Source organism: Apteryx rowi, unplaced genomic scaffold (assembly GCF_003343035.1).
Source record: "Apteryx rowi isolate R43461 unplaced genomic scaffold, aptRow1 scaffold_183, whole genome shotgun sequence".
Lineage (NCBI taxonomy): Eukaryota > Metazoa > Chordata > Aves > Apterygiformes > Apterygidae > Apteryx > Apteryx rowi.
In genome coordinates this window covers 1,120,348-1,144,768 of record NW_020448119.1, presented here as the reverse complement: position 1 = coordinate 1,144,768, position 24,421 = coordinate 1,120,348, and the positions used below count along the sequence as shown (strand labels likewise).

General features: G+C 38.5%; 1 protein-coding gene across 1 annotated transcript in view; it reads right to left on the bottom strand.

The window, feature by feature from the left end:
• Positions 1-24,421, bottom strand: part of STARD9 (StAR related lipid transfer domain containing 9) — a 123,297-nt gene that overhangs the window by 22,143 nt on the left and 76,733 nt on the right. Inside the window, exons 16-25 of the mRNA XM_026061612.1 lie at positions 24,014-24,111; positions 21,393-21,470; positions 20,489-20,563; positions 19,580-19,759; positions 15,762-15,813; positions 14,705-14,842; positions 13,699-13,781; positions 12,543-12,646; positions 11,143-11,190; positions 3,376-3,566 (exon numbers count right to left, since the gene is read on the bottom strand). Of these exons, the coding sequence (XP_025917397.1) occupies positions 3,376-3,566; positions 11,143-11,190; positions 12,543-12,646; positions 13,699-13,781; positions 14,705-14,842; positions 15,762-15,813; positions 19,580-19,759; positions 20,489-20,563; positions 21,393-21,470; positions 24,014-24,111 (1,047 nt within the window). The remainder of the gene's footprint in view (positions 1-3,375; positions 3,567-11,142; positions 11,191-12,542; positions 12,647-13,698; positions 13,782-14,704; positions 14,843-15,761; positions 15,814-19,579; positions 19,760-20,488; positions 20,564-21,392; positions 21,471-24,013; positions 24,112-24,421) is intronic.

Below are 24,421 nucleotides of genomic sequence, written 5' to 3'. Positions count from 1 at the left end.
CATGAGCACCTTAGTGTGTCATGTCCTGGAAATGAATCAAGTGCTCTCATGGTAACTAAGCAGGTGAAACCAACACCTTTACCTGCCAGGGTGAACATATCCAGACAAGCTCATATCACCAGCTGGTGCATATTTTTCATAAAATCACCACTCCACTCCATAAAGAATTAGCATCTCCCCTTTCACGCATGTGCCCTATTATTTCATAAATGCTAAATAAATACGGTCTTCTCACAAACCAATTGATTAACCTCATTAAGTTAATCTCAAGGTGACTGTTCCTCACTTCTAATTAGCTTGAAGTTTGCTACTTCTTCCTTAGCAGAAGGGCCCATATGCTTCACGGTTTGTCCATTTGGTAACAACTATTTCAGTTTTGATAATAAAATGTTACATCTGCTTGCATACTTTGACTTCTCTGAATATTCAAAGAACCTGATATTTGCAGTCAATGGGGAAGTGGTAAGAAGTGCAGAAGACCAAGTTGATTTGTCTTTAAATCCTCAGACAAGACCACTTTATTCCATGCATGGGATGTGCTTAGAGGTTTTTTAGAGTGCCCTGGTTTCAATCTCAGATGTGATGAACTGCAACAATCAAAAATAAGGATTATCAAGTAGATCACCACTAGCAGATTATAGCCAATAGCTTGGACACAATCTCCTGAAGAAGCAGAGTTTGTTCATTTTTATGCTGCTATAAATAGATACATAATCAGTTGTACAGAGGAATCCAAAAAGAATCTATAGCTGACAGCAATGTAAAAATCACAGGTAAGGTTCCTCCATAAGCAGCGCATTTCTCAAGGACGCAAGCTTTTCAAAGCACTTCCATCTTCCCAACAGCAACACTTTTTTGGCTGGGTTCAGCTTCAATCTGCAGTCCTTTACTGAGGAACTAACTTTACATATTCAGGAGGTTAGGAAATAAGAGGTATTTAAGCTTGATGTGATGAATGAGGGCTACCTGCAGCTTTATATAAGGCAGCTGAGCTGCAAGAGAGGAATTTTTAGCTGTGGCAGTTTCTGTAATGTAAAAAATATAACTATCATTAGTGCACAGGCATTGCGAGGATCACTTGCTTGGTGGCTACTGATCTTGTTAAACATCATTAGCCATCCCTGCTCCAAGGAGTCTCCTGCCCTGTTTGCACTGGCAGTGATGCGCGTGGCACATGCACAGAGGTAGGGATTCTAGCTCTAGGGTTACTCTGTAGATAAAGGGGAAGCATTTTAGTCATGATCAGTTTTTTTCTTAATAACATCTTTAACTTTCATATGGAAAACAGTTTTCTCAACTCTTCTTCTCGAGGTAAAGAGTCGTCTTTCGTGTGTTTCTAGCAAGCAGGATATCTGGCAGATGAGCATCTCTGTAACAGAGCTGCGAGCTCTAAGGTTCTAATTACACTGCTCACAAACTTGCCTCCATCAGGACCTGAGAAACAGAGAGAGCAGAAAAGGCAAGAGCATTTTGGTGAACTGCCAGCTGAAGATTTCTATTTGGCTGGGAAAAACTGCCTGCCTGGCTAAGCTTCTCATGAACACAGCTGAAATAGCAGAACTGGATAGGAGCAGAGAACAAGTCTACAGAGTCACAAAATAAAGATGCTTTGAGGGAGCTTCCCTGGTTCCCTGGACTACCTACATAGCCAACTTCTACCTCTGCTACATCCCTTCTCCATAATTTTCCCTTCAGTTTCTTCCTTGTGGTTGATGTAAATGAAAGGTGATGGACCACATGAGTTTGGGTCTGACAAACCTCCAAAAATTCACAGGCATCTTCCTCTTCCAGAAGCCAAGAGCAGATTTTGCCAAGTAGAAAAGGTGCTTTTGCATCAGGCATACTTTGCTTGTCAAGAAACTTGGATCAAATAATTCATTAGAAGAAAATGAAAGATCACTGCTACCACCTTATTTCAGTGATCAAAAACATGTCAACATTTAAGATGTTCCCGGATCAGTCTAAAAACTCTTTAAGAGGCAGTCCAACCCCACCGAGTCAAGCCTTGCTGAACATGTCTGTGTGCGAAGCAGCAGCTCTAGGGGCCAGGAGCCACTCGCAGTAACAAATGCCTCTCCAAATATGTTGTGGCTCCACCTTCTGACATAGCTATTTGCCATTCAAAATCTGATCACTGATGTAGCCTTTAGCCCTCTTGCATACCACACACTATAGAACTTCCTAGAAATAATTCCTTTCTTTTTATTTTTATTAATTCAGTATTAGTTTAAAACAAGATACCTCAACTTTGCCCTAAGCTTTCAAAGGATTCCTCAGCTTGAAATCCTTTGAGTTTTCAGATGATTTTGGCATGCAGCTGTTAGTTTGTGTCAGACCAGTAACACCAGTATTTTACCCAATTACTTTCAGGTAAGCACCAGAACAGTATCTTTCTTTATTCTGGCTTACATGATATATATGCAGCACATCACTGATCATCCTAGAGTCCCTGAACAACAGCTAATCAATACCCTGAAAAAAAGCAGAATTGTTCCCACCCCCTTCCAAATGCAGACAGACAAAAGACCCTAATATAACAACAACATTGCGGCTTTAACCTAAAATGAATTAAAATGTGTTTCAAATTCTTCAAAACAATTCTTGCTGAGAACTAAAGAAAACCTGAAAGTCTTTCGCTATAGGAGGTAATGGCATCGTCAAAAGGTAAAAGACAATAATCCTTAGAGAGGCCAAATAAGTTATCTCACAATAGCGCAAGTGCTGCACCAGTTTCCTGTTTGTTTCTATGTTTGGGGGGGGGGAGGCAGAAGTCCTGACTATATTAAAGAGTAGCAAAAGTCTCCTTCCCTTAATTGGGCTGGGATTTTAGCTTAGAACTTCAATGTCCCACCATCTCAGATGTATTTTCTTTGGTTTCATTGTGTAAAACTCACGTGGCAACCACAGATAATTCAATTTGAGTTATGGTCCTATGCTATTATTTCTCCTATGACCATCAGTTTCACAGTGGAATTCATTAAAAGCCTCATGTGAAGATAGCCTGTGCTACCTTCCAGGTGACATCATTAACGAAACGCATAGAGAGAGCACGTCAAGCGACGTGTCGCAGTTCCACGTGTCAGCTGTCTCAGAGGGCTCAGTGACACAGGGGAGCAGCACGCCAACTCTCAGCACTCACCGGCAAAGCTGATTCAACAGTGCTGCTGGGGCACTGCAAAGAAGGCACCTTAGTCCTGTTAATCAAAGCTTGATAGCTGCTCTCAAGGGAAAGGCAATTATAGAAGAAAACTAGTAATAAGTGGTAATAAAAGTTCCACCCACAATACAAAGCATAAATAGGACAAAAACACCATGAGTAATGAAAGACGACAGCAATGAAAGGGAAGTGAGAGAGGGGAGGAGGCAAGCACCCACTTTCTTGGATCTGTTGGTTGATTAGGGCTTGGTCGTTTTCTAGTTCCCGCTCTGCTTTGATCTGTCCCGCGAGGATCTGCTGCTTTAACTCCTCAACATAGAGCTGCTGCCGTTCAATTTGTTTTCTGTGGAAAGCTTCCTGGTCTCTCAGTTTCTGCTTGTACTCTTTGTGCACAGCATCTATCTCTCTGCTGTTAAAAATGCTGTTAGTGAATTTAAACCAGAAAAAAACACCAAACAGTTGTAACAAAAGAAGTCATCTTACTAGACACAGACAGACAACATTCAAGATGTTGTTTTGTTCAATAGAAGTGCCAAAAACTCATGATGGTAAAGTAGCTGTGTATATACATGTCACAGTAGGCCACAACCCCATAAGCATCAGAAAAAGCCAGCAAGCATGAACTTTCTCATGATGAAGCATAAAATTCCATCACCAGAAAGATAATAGCAAAAATAATTTTAAAAATACTATCACTTGTCATTTTGCTGCAGATCTTCCTAAAAGGAACTTGGGGAGAGGGATTGTTTATATGTTACAAAACTTTATAACCACTATAGAGGGTGTTTTTCATCTAAGTACCTCAAAGTRCTTTACAGAAATGACATTCTTCTCTTTACAGTTCAAAAATATTTGACTTGGAAAGGGTTACAGGAATTGTGGAGATTACACTGAAAGTCTCTGGCAGTAACAAGAAGAAAAAAAGGTATCTCACTAAGTATATCTCAAAAAGTTTTCTATCTCTTATATAACGTTTTATATCTCTTCATATCAATATCTCACCCAATTCTCTGCTGGATGCTACCACTACATTAGGTTACTGCTTTTATATTCGAAGCAGAATTATAATCAGAAAAGTGACTAACTTGTGAAAAACTTGCTTAAAACCCCTCCAACAAGTTTGTTTCCCAACTATGTGCCAAAATTATACACATACACACACACTCTCTGTAACAATCAAAGTAGTCTTAGCTTAGAAATAAGCTTAATAATAAGTCTTAGTTTAGTAATCTGGTTTTACCTTAATGCATGGCAGTATTGGCTATCCATTGATACTCTGGAAAAAGGGACATCTATCCTCTACCTTTCTGCATATCAGCAAATTCTTAACATTAAAGTTATATTTATGGAGGTGATGCATGATCTCTGCTTGCCCTTTTGTTTCTAAAAACCACGTTGTTGCATGTAACCTCAGTAAATTCAAAATTTAAGTCTTGAAAAAGATTTGTTAAAATATTTTACTAATGAATTAAATGATGTATTAAAGTATATTCATTATTCTTTTAAAGAGAGCAAAGATATCAAAGCTTTATAGAGTCCCTGAAACTATAAAGAAAACAAAAATATAATTTCAAAGGGAATGCTGTGGACATACCATGTTATTTGTGAAATTATTACCACTACAGAGGCCATCTTCAAAAGCATGGAAGGAGCATTTGGTCTTTGCTACATAGAAATTTATCTGACCATCTTGATCTAGAGCCATAAGTGTGTGTTTGCAGCAGTCATTTCTACAGCAACAAATTCTTATATTTGAAAAGAAGAACTTGATTCTGTGCGCTAGATTAGCAGGTGAAACAATTAAGCAACCAAATTCCACAACTCTCCCTGAATTTCTGTACACAGAACATCCACTTTCACTTTCTTAAGATGCACAAGGAAATCTTTACCACATAAAGGCCTTACAATAATTTAAAATATTACTATGACTTTCTCTTGCACTCACCTGAGAAAAACAGAATTCAGTTTGTTTTTAATGTTTATGTAAATGTAATGCTAGCAAGAGTAGTTGAAGAGTAACATCTTCTGTTCAATTAATTTGATATTGCGCAAACAGCCAGAGTGCAAACTTCGTCACTGCCATCTGCTGAAGGGTCTACATCTCTTTGGGACCCACAAAAACAAATTACAACAAGAATGGGCAGCTCCGTGATCCATTCAGTCCTTGGCTTGGATTCAGTCCTTGTAATTTCTTCTTTAAAATGAACAGTAATTGAGCCTTGGGAAATTGGACTGAGATCTCTAGCTTGTTATTCACCTGAAGTAGGTTTGAATTCACACTTTACTGCTGCACTGAAAGACTCTGTATGTCCATTACAAATCTCAAGCTATTTTCACCCCCAGGAAACTACATCTGGCCTAAAGAACACATAACACGACCGCTGCGAAATGCAGAGCTCCCTCTCCTGATTTGCATGTACGCCATGCCATCAGCAACTGGGGGATGAACTCAGAGGTTAAAGGTAGGTCAGTGAAGAAGAGGAATCACTTTTTGAACGTAAAGGTAAATCTGAAGGGTCTTATTTAGGAGAAGCTCCCATGGTTTTTATGATAACTCTGAGGGAAGCTTTCCCTGAATAAAGTTTCCAGGATATGTTCCTTATTTTCCAAGGTAAATGTAATGGAGCAGCAATAGAATCTGGAGGTTGAAGTACTGATGGGAGACAGAAGACCTCTCTAACTTCGGAGCAGTTATATCACTCTCTGTGCTTTCACGTACTTAGGTCACAAGCTGTCCAGGGCAAGGACCGCCTCTGATGCCTATACACTACTTATACACTACTTAATGTAAAAGAGCCTTGGTGTCAGCTGGTCTTTTCTTGCTGATATATTAAAAGTAATAAACCTTAATAGCACTGGTATATGTTAAGTCTCTGCACACACTCCGAGGATGAGGAAGTCTTTAGCCTGTTTTGCTAACAGACATATGAAAGCTCTGATTCTTGTGGTGGTATGAAATTTGAAAAATCTGAGCCTAAAATTGTTACTGAACAATTACATGACCTTGGACAAGTCACTTAGTCTGAGATGTTTGAAAGAAGCAAGTGCATTCATCCAAGAGGAGTGAGGAGGATCTATTAACCTTATCAAATACCAAAACAATCCAGTATTAGAAGAGCTGGTTTCTATTCGTTTATCATTATCAGCAGTATTCCATACGAGATTGAGGAAACTGAGTAAGTCAGTGCCAATAAGGCTGAAAAAGCAGAGCTTGATAATAAAACAGTAAACAGAATTCTTGTTCTGCAACTGTTTTCTAAAACTAGATAAAATAAGATCCCTTTTATAAAATCTCTTGTTATTCCTGACTGTGACTTTTTGCTCTCAGCCATGCTTTACCATAAATCAACCTATAATATTTTAAACTGTTTACAAATCAAAACCCAGAACATTTAAGTATGTGAAACAAAGCATTTCAACCCAAAGACCTCAAAATGCTTTGCAGAGGTAGTTAGGTAACGTCTGTTTACAGCTGGGAGAGGGTAACAAGCTCTTCATATGCTTTCCAATAGCACTGACCCCCTCCCCCCATATTACAAAACATCAGAGAAAAACCAGTGCAAACAATGCCCACAAAGCTGTGCTTCCTTGCTGTTCTCAGCAGCCCTCGCGTAGTTGCTCATGTGCGTGGTATTGGCTTTTTGCTGAACTGACACAAAGCCCCAAGAGCCTTCTCAAAAGGCACATTTGTGTGCACATGCAGCACAGCACTGGGCTGCCCAAACTAATGTTGACAGCTCTATACTATCACTAAGCCTCCTAAAGGCAAAGAGTACAAAGGCATACCCATACCTCACTTTAAACCTTAGAAAAAGAAATACAGAACTATTATTATGTATGTTTTGATGATGCAGTTGGTTGGTATGATTAGCTCTTTCTCTACAGTTAAAGTTTCTATAGTAAATGTAGGTGGATTGTCTTACCATTGGTGAAGGCATATATACTAGTTGCAGTTCTTTTGCTATTTCAGTGTCTTTGTCTCATCTCCTAATTTTAATATTACCAAAAAAACAACCAAACAAAAAGGAGACGACAACAAAAAAAACAGACAGGGCAGTAAGGACAGGCCCAAATACCTGAATATAGAGACTGAACATTAAACAGCTTTTATGAAGTCACTTCTTAAAGATGGTTTTCTCAAGTGAAACAAAAAGATAATGAAAATTCATGCACTGCCACTTACATAATACAGGTATGGCAGAAAATGGATTTTTTTTTTTTTTTTTAACTGGTGGTGAGACTACTGCTCTTGAGAATAAAATGCCTGGCTGGTTTGGGATACAGACCTGCCTCTCTCAGATGCTGTTGAAACCAAGAACATGAATTCAGAATATTCCTCTTGTACTTTGGAACATATCACAACATGCCAACATACCCTTGCTGGCTTGTGAAAATAACACCACAAACTAAACTTAAAAATGAGGTGACAATGGCCCCAAAAGCCTGGTAGCTGAATCACCAAACAGACAATTTAAAGATCAATCAGTTTGTGAAATACATATTTGAATAATTAAATAATTAAACTAAACCCAAACATCACTAATTTATTAAAAAAACACAATCATATTCTGAAATAGGTAGGGGAGGTCTTCTAAAACATGTCTTAATCTTACCAGATGTACTGGTAAGATTTAGACTTGAAATACAGGAATCCTGTGATTCTGGAACGAAGTACAGCTCAATTTCTGCTATTGCTTGCGTTCCTTCCTTCCCCATGAACAACCTGCACTCAGTGCAATTCTAGCAGGAAATAAAATAATACAACCTCTGGACAAACATAAGACAATCAGCTTCATTTCTGTAGCTATCAAGGCTTTTCTCATACATAAAAGCTTGGTTTCACAGGACTGGCATACTGTGGCATACAGCATATAAAAAAGCAACCAATACCTAGGGAAGAGGTATCCCTGCACAGAATTTCATAAATACATGCAGATTTCTAGGCGTAGCAAATGCAGCAAGAAGTGCCAACAGTTACCCCTCCTCCAAGTAAACCTTTATAAAGAGCAAGTAAAATGACAACAACAAAAAGACACCAACCTTAAACTAAATATAACAACAAATTACTGAGAAAACCTTCATACTGGACCAATACTGCTGGGCTGGTTTTCCATCTCATCTTTCTCTCCACAAAGTTTGCATGATGCACGCTAAACGAACCATTTGTAAATCCACATTTTCTCCAGCCTGTTTTGTCGTCAGCTCTCTGGGATCCTATTGTGCAATTCTCCTCCCCTCTTCCCAAACATTTCCACTGCTGGTGCAGAGCCTGGCGGCTCCTACAGCATAATGCAGCTTTCAGTAACTATGGCAGCGATAGCTGTGTGCTGAGGCAAAATGCTTTCTGCAATCAAGTCTTAAGGCTCAAAGAGTGACTCAAGTGAAAAAAAAAAATTAAAGAAAAAAACCTCAGGAAATACTGTCGCTTAAAGCTGAAATTCACCCGTTTTCTCAAATACAACCGCAGTCAAGTTAGCATCCCCCTTCTTCTGCCTGCCTAGGCTCGAGTCCCATTTTTCTTTTACTAATGATTTTTTCTAGGAGAGGAAGAGTTAATAATAAAGCAGAACAGAAGATTTTGGCAAGCCATTTTGCACGTTTGCAAAGCCCAGTGCTGCAAGCGATCCCAAGTCAGCGTTACAAGCCTATGCACTGATTTACATTTCCCCCCGCTCCATCCTCCCCCTGCCACCCGTGTCCAATCCGGGGCCCTGCGCACAGCAGCCGGCGCTACGCCGCCGCGCAGGACCGGCGGAGGAGCCCGAGCACCTCTGCTTCTGTGTAGCACAGAGGCTCAAGCATGCTCCTCTCAAACCTCTGCCTTCTCCTCCCTAAAGCAAAGGCAAGGGCAAGGGCGAAGCAGCTACGAAGACCTTGTGTTATCACCTCCTTCGGCCTCCAAAAACAATGTCAGTTATGCAATGCCAAGCAAAGGAAAAGCGGGGGAGGAAATGGGGACAGAGAAATCTGTAAAAACAAGCAGCAGAGTCAGAAACATTCAGAAATAACACACCTTTGGAAATGTGCACACACAGAGGAATCCCCTCAGGGAAGTCACCACCAGGCAGGCAGGCAAAATGTCATACACAGTTTTGATGAGCTGGTTTACTTAAAGGAAAAACACACCTCCGCAATTGATTTTTGCTGCTTTCCCATGCAAAAAGCTCTTTTTTTCTTGGCTAAACTCCCAAAACAACAGAAAGCAAATGACTTATCAAGCAACCCTTTAAAAACTCTTCTGAAACAGGCCTCTCTCTTTGGCAAGGAATCCCAGGCACAAGACACAGACACACGCTCCAGTAAAGGTCACTGCTGCCTTCCAAATTCCAGTTCAGCTGGGACTACATCTATCACGGTTCCTCCCCTTATGATTTCAGTTGCATATAGTATCACTTAGTTTCCCTGCTAAACCACTACACTTGATTTTGCTGCAAGTTTTAGAGCTGCTGTGAGCAACATAGTGCATTTCTTCTTTGTGAAATAAAATGTTTGAGGGCTCTTTTGAGAGATTCAAAAGATTTAACTTATATTTGTAAAGCACTTTGAAATTCTCAAATGAATGCTGTTAATAAGATCACAGTATTATTTTTACAAATACTATTTGGACGTGTTAATTATACCACACTAGAGTAAAAATCCTGTTGTGTTCTATGGTACCAGGTGCCTTATCTAGGGACATTTTTTCCTTTCCAGTTCAGTAGAATTTCAAAAATTCTTACGATTTTTTTTTGGTTTGTTTCAGTAGTTTGGGCACTTTCAGGAAAAGAGAGCTTACACATGTTCCAAATAGCTAAAATTCGTACCCAGCATAGTTTCCAGGACATTGTTCATTTGCTGTGCAACCCTTTTAAATGGGTCTGGTTTTGACCTCCACTTAGTTTTCTACTGCTGTACCCTGCACTCCAGCGGACCTGCTCCTGGCTTTTCTGCAAACCGGCAGGAAAACAGAAGCAGGCTTTACGTTCCCACACAGGTGAGGTGCTAAGGCAATGACAGGAGCAAGAACTTCATTATCTCCTTACTTGCGGGGATACTGCCTGCGATGACGGATGCCATTTACAAGCATACGTGTGTTTGCGGGCTGACAACAAGCAATAGAAATTTGAGCTGCTGGGGCACTTCTGAGTAGAGTACATGAGCAAGCAGCCAGGTAACAGTACAATGAGGCACACCTTTTTTCAAGGAAAGTTTCACACTTGTACTTTTAATACTTGGGTTCAATGGTAGAAATTTGTTTTCTCTCTCATTTTCCCATATGTTTTAACATAAAATTAGAGCTCATATCAGCAATTCAGCCCCATGAAAATGAACGAGAAAAATAGTGTAATCACACTGACAGCACAGGAGACAAGACTGTAAGCAAATATCATAATACATATGTTTACCTGCTCTGAAATGAAAATTCCAGAAGAAAGCAAAATACCATCAGTTCCTAATTAAAGAGTACTTAACTCCACGAAAGCTCAGCATTTTCTGAGTGATTTTTATGTGCAGCTGCTGGGGGTTTTTTGCATGAATGAATCTCATTCTATGGTAGGACTTCTTTTTCAGACTCTTCTATAATGCCATTTTCATCTCATCAAAAAATAACCCAGTTCAATGAATTTTCAGTATACTAATAGGTGTTCACAGTGCCTACCACTGACATCAAATTTATTACATTTTAGACTTCTTGCATATTCTAAATTGGTGGTAGTTTCAGTGTAAATCCCACTGTGGTTCTGCCTTCAAAATACAGGTTACACATGCCACAAAGGTGCAAACCATTTGCAAAAGATCAAGTAGGAAAAAAGATCACAGTTGTAGAGATTTGTCTGTAATTCAGCTGCAAGTATGGATTTTTGTTTCAACGTGATAAAGTCAAATGAAAGCTTACAGCCTATCTTCCCCTTGAGGAAATCACTGTAGCACAGGAGAAAGGCAAACTAGCGAGGCCAAAAAATTCAGCATGATTTAGACGTCTTAACTTTAAATAATTTTCTTACCTTATTTCAGCAGAACATTTGTTTCCTTTATGGTTTGTACATTTTCGACTGTAAGCATAAAATTAGTAAATTATAAAGAGGTTCAAAAAAAAGGTAAGAACACTTTATTGAAGACTATTAAATACAAAGATGCTATTATAATTTCCAGGAGAGAAAGTCTCTAGGATGCAGCTTGCTAGGAGCTGTGAGAGCATATCAGAAGAACTGTCAACCATATATATGTGCACGTGCGTAATGCGTGCTTACACACATATGTGCACGCACACTTGCTTACCATGTTCTTGTATCCTCCTCTAAACATCTCCTTCTGACAGAGGAGACACTGGGCTGGATGGAGCTTTTCATTGATCAGCAAACAAGCACTCACTCTAGTCCATTTAGAGCTATATTCCTGATTACAAAGTACCTCAGTCACACCTTTTAGTACTTGACATTGCCCTGTCTTTGCAAAGGCTACTTATGTTGAGAGACCACTTCTATCTCATTTTATTCTCATATTACAGAGCTTAGGCTAGCTGTCTAGATCATAAGCAGTTAGCCCCCTACAAGGGCAAAACTACTTGACTGGACAGAAACGCAGGCTTACTGGTTACTGAAGGAGAAGACTAAGAGGACCACTTCGGTTTACCTTTGCCAAAAAACTATTCAAGTGAAACAAAAGACTAGACTACTTCAGGTGAAAGACAACCAATATTAGATGTATTTTTTATCTTATTCCTGTAACAGACAGACATTCATAAAAAACAAGTGAATACAATACCATAATGCTTTTTGTTTTCAGTGAAGTAATCATTTGAAACCCTGTGACACTGGGTTGAGACATTGAATATAAGCCACTCTCCAACATTTTGGAAATGGTCTATGCTTTATTCACTGCTCAATTAAAAAAAAAAGAAAAAAAAGACTTGAGCTACAGGGAATTTATGATTAAACAAACCTTCTGAGTTCTACAACAAATTAGCAGGGGAACTGAATTGGTAATAATGGTAATAATTACCTTCAGTAAATCATGATTCATATCCAGAAAAGCCCAATCTGTGCACTAAGGTAAGAACATCATACAAAAAAAAAGTAGATTTTTTTGTAAATCAAAACAGCTATAATGCAGATGTGCAAATGAACAGAATTAAGACTGCCCGACAGTCTCAACCAAGGCATTTCCTTGATTGTGCATCAACACTGATTGTGTGCCAATAAAAAAAATTTCAGGTTTGTTGTTTGGATATTATAAAGTTGTAAAATTAATCCATTGACCCATGCATTCTCCTGGACACTTATTTTCTTCTAAACAGTTGTAAACATGATGGGACCTATTCTATGTGCAATTCAGTTTTGTCTGAACCAAGTCCTGGTTCCAGACATTGTTCCACATGAGAAATAGGGTTTTTTTTCCAACTTACTTTTCAAGAGGAGAAGGGATATAGTGAGGAGAACGGGTAAAATTTCCATCCAAGTTGAGCCAGTCCAAAGTTCCACAGCTCAGAACAGCTGGGGGCTCAGTAAGCTACAAAACACAAAATGAGAACAGAAAGAACAGAATATCACAGCAACCCAGGAGCTTCAACTTCTCATCAGTACCATTGTGGCTGCATACAATGCGATATATTATGCATGACAGTTCACAATCTATAATATGCCTGTGACTTTACAATGTCATTATAGTTCTGCTTAGTCTTTGCTAATTTGTAAAATTGTTAAATATTTGTTACTGAGTACATCTCTTCTTGTAGCTCTGTTACAATGTGCTGCACATTTCATTAATCAAGAGATAAAGAACAAAAGCAAGTCAAAGTTAAGCTCTTTATCTCAGCTACAGAAGTGAGTACAAAAGGGCAGTTGAGCAAAAAGTGTAAAATGTTATTATGTGATAATCTGTTTTAAAAGGAAGTTTCTTGACCATATCACTTTGCAACAGGACGATATCCTTAACAAGAAAATTTACATTTTTTAAGTTACGCTTTTAGTTATGTATGTCAATCATTTTATCAAATGATCTAATTTTATTTTGAAACATTATTCTACTAGCTGACCAAATAATATCTTGCAGTAGTTAGTTCCTGTGATTAATATACCAAGAAATATTTTATTTATTTCTGATGTAGGTAACAATTAAGTGCTTTCAGGAATAACACTGCTCAGGCACTTAATCCCGTAAATTCTCCGTTTCTTCTGGTACACCGCATTCCAGATAGTGAAACAGTAGTGCAAAGAGGATATTTCAGAAAATTATCAGAAGTGGAAAGATTCTAAATTGGTCTTTTCGCTGCAGTGTTCTGCCCTTCTGTTTCAATCCCCCGTAGTCATGACTAGAAATAGGAAACGCTAAATTATTCAAGGGATCTGCATCATCTTTTGCTAAGCACATCTGAAAGAAGCAATAGTGCCCTCTCACAAAAGGTTTAGTGTCATTACAGATCTTTAGATGGAGGAAATGAAGCAAGTGAATATGATGATGTGAAGAAATATTATCTATATCAGGCTTGCTGTTAAGAGGGAAAATAATCAGGGAAATCAATGGAGGTATTAGAAGAAACAATACAGAGCCTTAGAACTTACTGATCTCCTTTGTCTTAAGAGAGCAGCTTCTGCTGGGTGGTTGAATCTGAATTTATGAACCTTGCCAAGGACAACAAGGGCCCCTGTAAACAGACAGCAACATTATTACAGAGACATACTTCATCAAACATTTAGCACAGTGCACACTAATGGTGCCTAGCAGATATACCAGAGGTTTCTAACTGTGGTATAGACTACTAAATATTCAAACTACTACAAAATAATATGTTAAAATGGAATATTCTGACCAACAGCTTTCTGACAGGCACAAAGCAGAGAACTATTCTTTACAATTTGCCACTATGGAACAGTGCACTTATTTTTCAATGATGATAGCATCCAAGCAAACTGTGGGAATCTCTGGTGTAACGTCTGCAAGTCCAACATAAGAGTAAATTCCCTGTTCATATTAAAGACTGGCATGGTTCAATATCAAAAACATAACCAATCCATTGCCGGAAACTTGTTTTTACACTAGCTTTTTAAGAATCTGGATCACTGCAAGTTCCCAGTAGCTGGAAATTTTTTTCCTTTTAAACAACCTGAAAACATGGGAGCCTGATCCATTCACCGTGGCCTGTGACTCAGTGGCTGGTATCCTCTACCTGAACTTCCTGTGAAGCAGAGGCCAAACTCATTTCAATCATATTATGCAACTGCCAAAAAAACCTGCTGCTAGCCTGCTGGCACCATTACATTCCCCAACGCTGCCTCCGACTGCAAGCCTTTGCTTTTCAGAAGGCTACAGGTTACTGCCACAAATTACTGCTGCCAGAAGTTGTCTTAATGTTGATACCTGTGTCTTCATTTTACTTTCTGTGGTCAGTTCATTTATTTGCTCTAGGCTGGAAGCTGTAGCCATGGATCAAACCTTGCGGTGCTAGGCAGCAGTAGGAGACTGAAAGCTGTATTTCTTAGACCTGTATAAGCTCCGTAAGCCCTTGTCTCTAACTTGCAGAGGCAGCTGGATGATAATGCTCTAGTGCACAGAAAAAGCAAGCCTTACCTTGAGACAACCGGCACGATCCTGTGACTTCGCATCCATTTACAGTGCAGTGTGCACCCGGAACTGGGCGTAAAGTCACAATCCCACAGCTGTTGTCTATCATACAATGGTCCCTCTCAATCCACCGCCCCTGCAAAACTACAATGCACAGATTCGTTTTACTTCATCTGCTGAAGGGGACAGGCTCGCGTTATTTCCTCAGAATGAAGTACCACGCACTGTTGACCATACGACAGCACAGTCTGTACCTCCGAGAACTATCTCACGCCCAGGACGAGGGGAGCAAACTGTCTTCTCTGATTGTTAGCTCAGGACCAGTTCACAGAAAAATGTACTTGTCTGAAAATGCTTAGACTGCTCTGTCAAAGTATTTCTAGCTCTGGAAAACTATAAGCTACTTTGTGATTTGTAAGCTGATGTGCAAATTCTTTTATTGTGTTGAATTTTCTTATTGCTATTATGACATTATTTTAAAAGTTAGTATTCTACTAACCCATTGGAAGAAGATAATCAAATTTGGCTGAATAAATCAAAGTGGAAATGCCAGAATGTTTCCAGCTTCAATATAAAGTTTCCACTCTCTGTCATCATTTGTAGCTCTTGAGATTCTGGCTGTTAAAGTTAAGGTCAGAAATGAAATGAAATAAAAGATAATCAGAGTCATTTGGGTTTTAAATCTAAAATACTATGACCAAGGACAGCTGAAAAGCATTTATAATTTATCGTGATCACCTGTGCCATTAGTCTACAATAGGCCATAGCAAGATTAGGATTGCCGGATCAAGATGTTTTTAAACTCTAATGTAGCACTTCACAAGTGTGAGGGAAATTCTAAATAGACCCCAATCACTTTCATGGACTTTTTGACCTCATAAACAGCAACAAAAATTAACTGCAAGGTTTTTGTCAACTTAAACATTCATTCTCTTCTGCTTACCTTCTTATACAGAGAAAGCTGACAAACAGAAACATTACCTAGCTATTACACAAGACAAAAAAAATTCTCCTGGTTTGACCTTATTATACTATCAAATAATTTGTAATCTCAATCTCTTACCAATGTCTTGATCTTGATCTGAATCACTTCTTCCAATTTTGGTTGTTCCTTCCTAAAACAAGAGAAAAAAAAACAAACCTAATTTAAGAGTCAGTTACTGCAGGCAAATTACACATAATGATTAAAAAAGCTCTGGTACAGCATCTTAGTAAATACCTGAAATAAATTATCTCTGACTGGATTGTTTAGAGCAAACTGTAGCTACTACTCTGTAATACTTCAGCCTGTGCCCCCCACAGTGATGCAATTGCTCTTATCCTGCTGCTACTTCAGCTTCTCCTATTGCAACTCCAGTAGGGGAAGTAACCCTCAGTGGATGATTTCTTGAACGTGCTTGAGACAAATATTTTGAATGTGAACATGTTTTGATGCTTTGAACTTCTAATGTGAGACTTGTTGGGATAAAAACGATGATTCTTTGTACAAATACCATGCATAAGAAAGGAGGCACAAAATGACTATTCAACTAACCAGCTGGTTTTAGATTTTGTAATAAAAAACTAAGTACAAAATAAAAGTAACAGAATTTGTTTAGTACGGGAACTGTGTCACAGAATATGGATTCTTCAAACTAACTACTATAAGAAAGCTTTTTTCCAGAACGTAAATGACATTTATAAAAATGTCATCTTGGTGATTGTAGATGTGGAACCGTTCCCAAACCTGAACATTAAATAAATTCACAGAAAGGAACTGCCTAGGAACAAAGGTCTTGAGGACACATAGACCAAAACTATATTGGGGGCCAATGACGGAAGGGAGACTGTATTCTTATATTACAGTGGAAATATCAACAAAACAGAGTCATTTATTCAAAACTATGAAAACAAACTACCAATAAAGGCAACGCAGTTATGGCCTGCCCAGTATGTTCCATTACCAGTTCTGTCTTTTTCCTTAGGAAAACACAGCCAGACCATTTTTCAGCTCTGAAGAGACATTAGATTTGATTATTGTAAATTGATTATTGAGCAAGCTAAAACAAGTTTAGCAGCAACTTTTAAAGTCATATAAAATCATGGTCATTGAACTATCTGATTTTTGTATTCCAGTTAGAATAATTAAATATGCCCTCTGTGCCAAGCATATTATAGTCTAGTTTTAAAGATGATGCAAGAATAATTACAAGTGTTAAGACTGAGAAACAGGAGGGTGTGCATTACTGTCAGACGATATAGTCGTGGGCAATTATGGGTAAATCCCCGTGATTTCTTGGCATCAGGGGGAAGGGAACAATTATTGTTCAGTTCTTCACAGGGCTTGGATCTCTCAACAGCGGCAAACTGAACCAACTAACAGAGCCCTCTGCTATGAGCCCCGCTGGGACCCCCTTGCTGCAGAGGCCGAAAGCTGGGTCGTGCCCAGTGCCCCTGCTCTGGGGTAGTTATCTAGGTACACGTCAGATTAACATTCAGTGGACATGGCTACAAAATATCCACCTGGCTTGGCCACATCTTGTAGGAAAACTTCATGACTTATTTTGCCTTTGACTCACCTCACGCAATCAATTGAGTTAGCACCAGGTATTTCACACAAGGAAAAATAAACCAACCCCCAAACACCTCTTTGTAAATCACCCTATTCACCAAGCAAAGAGATTATTATAACACCTCTGAAGGACATGTTTTTCCAGTGTGCTGAAATAACTCTCTGGTAATACAATTCAATTCAGAAAATTTTATCACAGCAGTATTTGTTCACAAAATTCACAATAGTTGAATGCACCCCAATTCGCAGAGTGATGCCAGCTGAGTTTAAGTGCAACAAAACACTGCAACTGAGAGCAAGGGTACAGATAACATGCAAGCAAACTTATCCATGTTAAAGAAGAAAACAGAACAGAACTAGCCATAAATGAGACCTGCTTCAATGTCATTTTTTAATGCTATTACTCTTCTAATAATTTAAATATTCTGAAGAGAGATGCTCTTTCCTAATTTGATATTGATTATTCTACCTGAAAAAGTGAAAGACAGACAATTCCAATCAAATGATTGCATAGTTTCACCTTAACATATGGAGGTATATGTTCATTTATCTGTTAAAGTCCTTTTCACATTGTTACCTTCTTTTGGCAGTGTTTCCTGACAAAGGGAGGAATTCCCAAGGCATATTACAGAGCCACAGACAGAGAGATTACTTCCTCCCTTCAGTTTTGGGAGTACTCCAACTTCCAAAAAAGTTTGTGAAGAAAAAGTATGTTTTTTTCTAAACCAATACAAACAAATCCCATATTTTTAAGTTACTCAAAAAAGCCAGTTAAATTATAGAGAAAATATTTACTTTTGTTAATGAAAGTCAGAAAAAAAGAACAGAACTTCAGAAAGAAAGGTTCTTTAAGCATAGGCACAGCATTGATTAGTGCAATTAATACTATGGAATAACAAGAGAATAGAAGAGTAACACTGCTTATTCTACACGATCTGAAGACTGCTGCCATGTCCCCTCTCTAAAAGTACAAAATAAAATGCTGTAATACGTTAAAGCCCTAATATGTAAGGAGCTGCTAATGTTTTACCTTCTTGCTGTTCAGACGAAGGTAATAGACACCAGAGTCTAAAAGATGCAAAGCACAAAGAAAAGAAAAGGCAGCATCTAGGAGCAAAGAAAGAGGGGACAAAGATGTTAGTGTGAAGAGACACTGGTTAATGACTTCAGAAGGTGACTCTTCAAAGCAAGTTTCATTATTAAAATTAATATTGTTAAACTACTTTAGTCATTGTTACAATTAGTATGTGAAAATATTTACTGTTTCCAAACTGGCACACGATGGAAAAAAATTTTAGTAGTAGCAATTACCTTTAATAAATATTTAATGTTAATGTAGGAGTGAGWAGTTCGAGTTGGATGTCATTAAGCACTGAATGTTACTACTTGATACCTAACTATTACCTGGTACAATTTCTCTGTGCTGGTCTGAGGAAAATCAGTAAGGTTTCTCTTTCAATTTAGTGAAGAATAGTATGATTTTTATCTCAAATATTTGTTGCTACTTTTTAACAGAAAAAAAAAAAAGACAACTTCCAGGGTACCTAAACTGTATCAAGTAGCACAGATCTTCAGTTTGGATGAGGATCTTTTATTAGCAGGCAGACACAGCATTTCCAACTATACATTAACACATTTTTTTGCTAATGAGTGCACCTCTGAAGAGTTGCCCATCCATCATTCATTTTATATTAAACATTATCAATATTTTTATAACTATCATTCATTTAAACATCATCAATAAATTAAAATCCAGCTTAGCGCTGATTTATTAAAAGAACACCCCTCCCCAAATATTTGACCTAGCCACACACATCTGAAAGTGGAACAAGATGAAATACACATATGATGCTATGGAAATTTCTTGGTGAAAACCTTGCCTTAAATGCGCAGCTACACAGCAAAAAGATTTCTATGAAGACAGGATTTCTGCCTGATCCTGGAAAATAGCCACTCAAATGGGATCAAAAGCAAGTAGCATTCCTCATGTTTTGTGGGCAAAAATTATTTCCATGCACATTAGGGCATTTGGGCATCTACTTTGCTTACCATACATTATCAAATAGTGTTGCACATGCATACATAAGAGGCCAACTTATTATTCCAGTCATCATGTTTCACTTTGCATAAGGGATAGAGAACATCCTCCTTTTCCTCCATTTTCATGTGTCCTTATTTTCTGTTTATCCATCTATTTGTTCTTGTGGACTGTGACCTTTACTTTTGGATAGCTATTGTTATAATGCTACCTTAATCACTCTCCCACATTCCCAAAGGAAACACACATTTTGAAATTAAAAGCAAAAATAAGGCAAGTGATAATATCTCACCCTGAGATGATAAAGCACCACTCCTGTACTGAGGATATCATCATCCATCGCCATTAGATGAGGTAAACTTGAATCTATTGTTACTCCAGCTTTTTCTTTGTTGATGTCTACGCTGTATTCTTCCATGATGGCTTTTCTGTCTGTCCACTTATTCGTCCAGTCTTTGGTCAGTTGCTCAATCTTAAAGGAAAACAGGAGAGAAAAATTTTTCACCTTTTAAGTAGGTTAATTTTTCTCACACACAAACTTCCTCAGAAAGAACAGGTATTTCCCCCCCCCCCCAATTACTGTATACTCTTGCAAAATTATTTCACCAGCTGAAATGAAGGTGTATTTCTAATTGCAGTACCTTTCTGTGACTACTAAAATAATCAGGCAAAAACTGTACTACAACTTAGTGAAGCAGGTTTAGCCCATTGAAGGCTTATTCCCACAATATCAGGAAAACATATGATTGTGCTAACTTCACAATTTCCAGACTAGGTATTTTGCCTGTCTGACAAGCTGAAGCAAAATTTAAAATCAAAACATTCAAAACCTCTCCAGGTTCATAGCGATCAAAACTCCTTAATTTGGTGACTGCACAATAGTTTCCTTTAAATGAGTTGGAGGAGTTTAATCTTAAAAGACAAAGGATCTGTATAATGAATTATTGTGATACAGTTACACAGCTTTCAGACCAGGAATAGATTGTGCAGACTTAATGGGATACTGTCCATTGCATACTAGTAAGGACACAAATAGGTAGAGAACACCCAACATGCATTAAGGGTGGCAGTTTTCTGCATATTCAGACCAAACAGGAAAGGATTAGGATAAAAACATTTTCACCACCGTGGTTTCAAAACTATGGTGATGACACCCCTGTGGAACAGGGGTGGGTTACAGCATCAAACAGATCATACACACCTTCATTTCATTCTGAAGAACCAACTCGGTCAGGTTTCCATCTCTGTCATCGCTCCAAGAAGGACTAGAATTCCTCTGTACAAACAACAATTATGGAGACCCGTGTGTTGGTTTCCTTATTCACAACTGGCAACCATGTTCTGTCACGATTTCAAGGAGATGAACTCAGGGGAAGTAAAGACAAAACAGACACATATTTGATGCTTCCTTCTGCATTTGCTTGTGAACTCCTTTCTAGTTATTGCATGCAACTCTTTGTGGAGAACTGGTGAGAGAGCATTAACAGAGAGACACTTTTGTGTAAATAAATTCTGGAGTCTAGTTTCAGTTTCTCTCAGAAAAACATACTCCTTATGGTATGGAAAGCCGAGAAACTATTATTGTTCCAAATTAAAAAACGCAAGGAGTGCCAGCTGTACTGTGAAGGCTTAGAGATGCTCACAATTTCTTGTGGGGCACAGCATACAGGCAACCTGTACCTTCAAACTACTGTCAAAGTCTGCTAGTTCACTTTTTTGGGGAAGAGGACTGCAACAAGTCTGTCAGGGAAATTACATTAATGATTAATGTTTTGCATTATCTTGGTGCTCTTTGCCCCTACAAATCAAATATTTCAAGGCATTTCTTGGCAGCAAAACCAGCTGACTCCACAAAAGACAGCAAGTAAGCCCTTTCTAATCACCACACAACAGCTTATACTATGGGATTATTAATATAACGTCAGAAAAAGGAGAAATGACAGAAAGGCAATTAGCCTTATAATCACTTAGAAATTACTCAAAGAACAATGTAATTTCCCTATAGTTACAGTAAAGCTGGAAAGGTAAACGGACAAGAGGAAACCATGCTGCTGTAGCTCCTTAGAGCACCAGCACCTCTCCAGCTGGGAGGAGTTCACACGTACCAGTTCAAAGCTCAGCAGCATCATTTTTAATCTATCAATTTCTTCGCGCAGTTCTCTGATCAGTTTTACATTCGCATCCTGAAACATTGAGACACAGATATTGGAAAAAATCCAAAAGCCAGGAGCAGATGCAGGCGACAGTAAGTAAGAACAGGCAAACCCACAACAGTATTTCCCATTACACTCTCCCAGGCCCCTGGGACTTGCTGCTCAGGGGCAGGTGGCTCCTAGGGGGTTTCTTTTCGTGTGACTTTCATCTCCTCTCTTTTTTGAGCACACATCTAACACAACGTTTGTTCCCATCATCACAATAGCTGGGCACAATACTACTTTTATGGATTTAACTTCAAAAAAACCCCATCAGGTCAGAAAACGCTGTTAATTCTGTTTTGCAGGTGAGAAAATCAGGCTACAGCAGACTAAGTCAGAGCTTTACCAACCACATTAGTAAAAGCCCTTACAAGTGGTGCACAAAGCAGTTTCTGTTTGCTCATGTGGAGGCAGTTACCTCGCCTTCAGAGGAAGCACCTCTGCACGGGCAGCTGCTGGAAACCAGCTTTTTGCAGATAGTTCAGGGAAACTGAGTCAACTGTCTCTGTGCTGCCAGTGACAATTTAGCTCAGGTCAGTTTGCCACAAGGAGGAGGAGGCAACTAGTTGAAGGGATGGAGTTAAGTGTCTAGTATGGGGTGTGTAAGAGAGCAAGGGGACACAGGTTGGGATCCTGTTTTGAGAGGCTGAGAAGTTGTATGTAACAAGARGCTGCTCCCAGAAGCCCGTGTTTACTTGCATGTGGCCTGTCAGAGTTGAGAACTGCTGCTGCCAAAATCAAACACACTATTGCCACCACTAGTAACGTCTAAAAACTTCTCTTATAGGTGCTGGTGATACTGCTGCAAATTAAATTTGGGAAACCCTCGATTAGAAGGGTTTCCTTCTTGCTCAAGATTTAATAGAGTATCTGTAGGAGGGCAAATAAATGAATTAGATCCCTAAGATTTTATACTTTTATCTAAGGATAAAATTTTGTTGCACCCAGGCCGAACTTTATTTCCAAAGACCTAGAAACTACTGGAATACCGTAAAATACTCAGATAACTGTAAATTACATAAAGACCATCATGAAAGCACAGGGTCCAAAGAATGAAATACACTTTTTAAATAGAGAATAGGAATAGATAACTTGGAGTTTAATTCATGGAGCTGTACAAAGAGAATTTACTCATGGAAGTCATCTCACTGAACTTCATGGTATATGGAAAAAGTAGAGGAGAAGGCTTTTAGAAAACCCAGGTCCTAAAGAATTTTATTATAGTAAATAAAAAAGGTTGCCTGAGTCAAGTGAGAGACATCCTGCATGAATAGTCCAATTCTGCTGTTAAATCAGAAGCTGCAAATCTGGTCTAACACAATGACATCTTTTGCTTTTCTATAGTGTTCCCTAGTGAAGGGAACTAGTAAAGGTGTAAAGTCAAGTACTCAAAGATTAGGAAATGCTAGAATCAAGAATTCTTGTGAAACCTTAAATCAGTCTCCTTAAAAGGATATGCTGTCCTTAAATTACACAATCACTGCAAGATTGCAGCCTCCTCAAAGTGCAAGTTGACGAATGCTAAATTGAAGAGCAGCAGTTCATGAGTTTTATACCTCTAGGATGTGTGGTCCCAGATTTTGATTACTATGTGCTATTTGAACTTAGCTGTGAAGACAGAATAACACATTTCCCCATGGAATAGTTTTTAGCTCTCATCAGGAAGCAGCAAGAATATTTTTAGTTCTCATCACTACACTAAGAACTCCACAACTGCTAGTCAAACTATTTTGACAGTACATCTTTGATTGGGAGTGTTCATATTTTCCTGTCCCATAAATGTGGAACAAAGACTGAAAAATGAGGAACACATACATATTAAAAGTTTGGTTTAAGTGTCTGAACTAGCACTGCACAGCAGGGCAAGGACAGAATTCAGATCTCCAGGGCAGCATCAGACTAACACCCTGCCATGTATTAACTTACGCAGTGTGCGTAGGACCCCTACACAATCTAACAGACTAATTTACCACACGGTCACAGTTCATACCCAATGAATGAAGCTGGGCTTCTGTGGCAAAAGTGGTACGCAGGTATCTAAAGACTTCATCATTTTGAGTACTGAAAAGAGGTCAGATTGAGACTACACAAGCAACCTAAATCCTGGCATGTTAACTTTTGAATTCTTGACTTTGCAACCTTAACAGCGTTCTTTTAACATGCCTAAAGGAAGGGTTGTGCATTTATAACAAAAAGTTAAATAGTAACAAATGATCCTAACAGATCTGTAAACCTGCCAATATTTAGGATAAAGACACAGAGTAAACATGTGTGTCATAACAATTCAAAGAGAAGAAGGATAGAAACTGAAGGGACAGAGAAGAACAACTAATAGGCGTGAAATTCTAAATGATTTAAGCTGCAGTGAATTAAAGAAATGATTTCTGTAATATCCAGGGTCCTATTGAGCTTTGATTAACATGGGAAAAAGAGGTATGACTTTTATTCAGAGTGCACATATACTGAATAACAGTTAAAGAATACACCCAACAATACTGAACAAGAATGAAAAGCAGAGCTCAAAGTCTCACCTCATTCACTCTGGGCTTATTAATTATATTTTTGGCATTAGAAGCATATCTTAATGTACTCATAGTCTCATTATAGCTGGAGCTGGCAGGAGAGATAGCTACAGAGAGAACACAAGCACTGGTGTTATAAAAAAGCAATCTCTTTAAAATAGCACTTTTCAAAAATGCGGATTTTTTAGTTTGGCTTCTTTAAAAACAAAACCAAAAATATCCTTAGGGATATTTCATCAAGCTCACAGACACTGGTTTCTCCAGATTCTATTTATAAGTGAGCAAATCACATTAAATCAAAGCTGTAACCTTGGAAAGACTCATCTCTTATGCTTAACTTCATGCACAATCAGCACACCTCTTCCTTTTAATAAGATTACTCCTTGCATATCCTATGAAGTACTTAGAATCTGACCA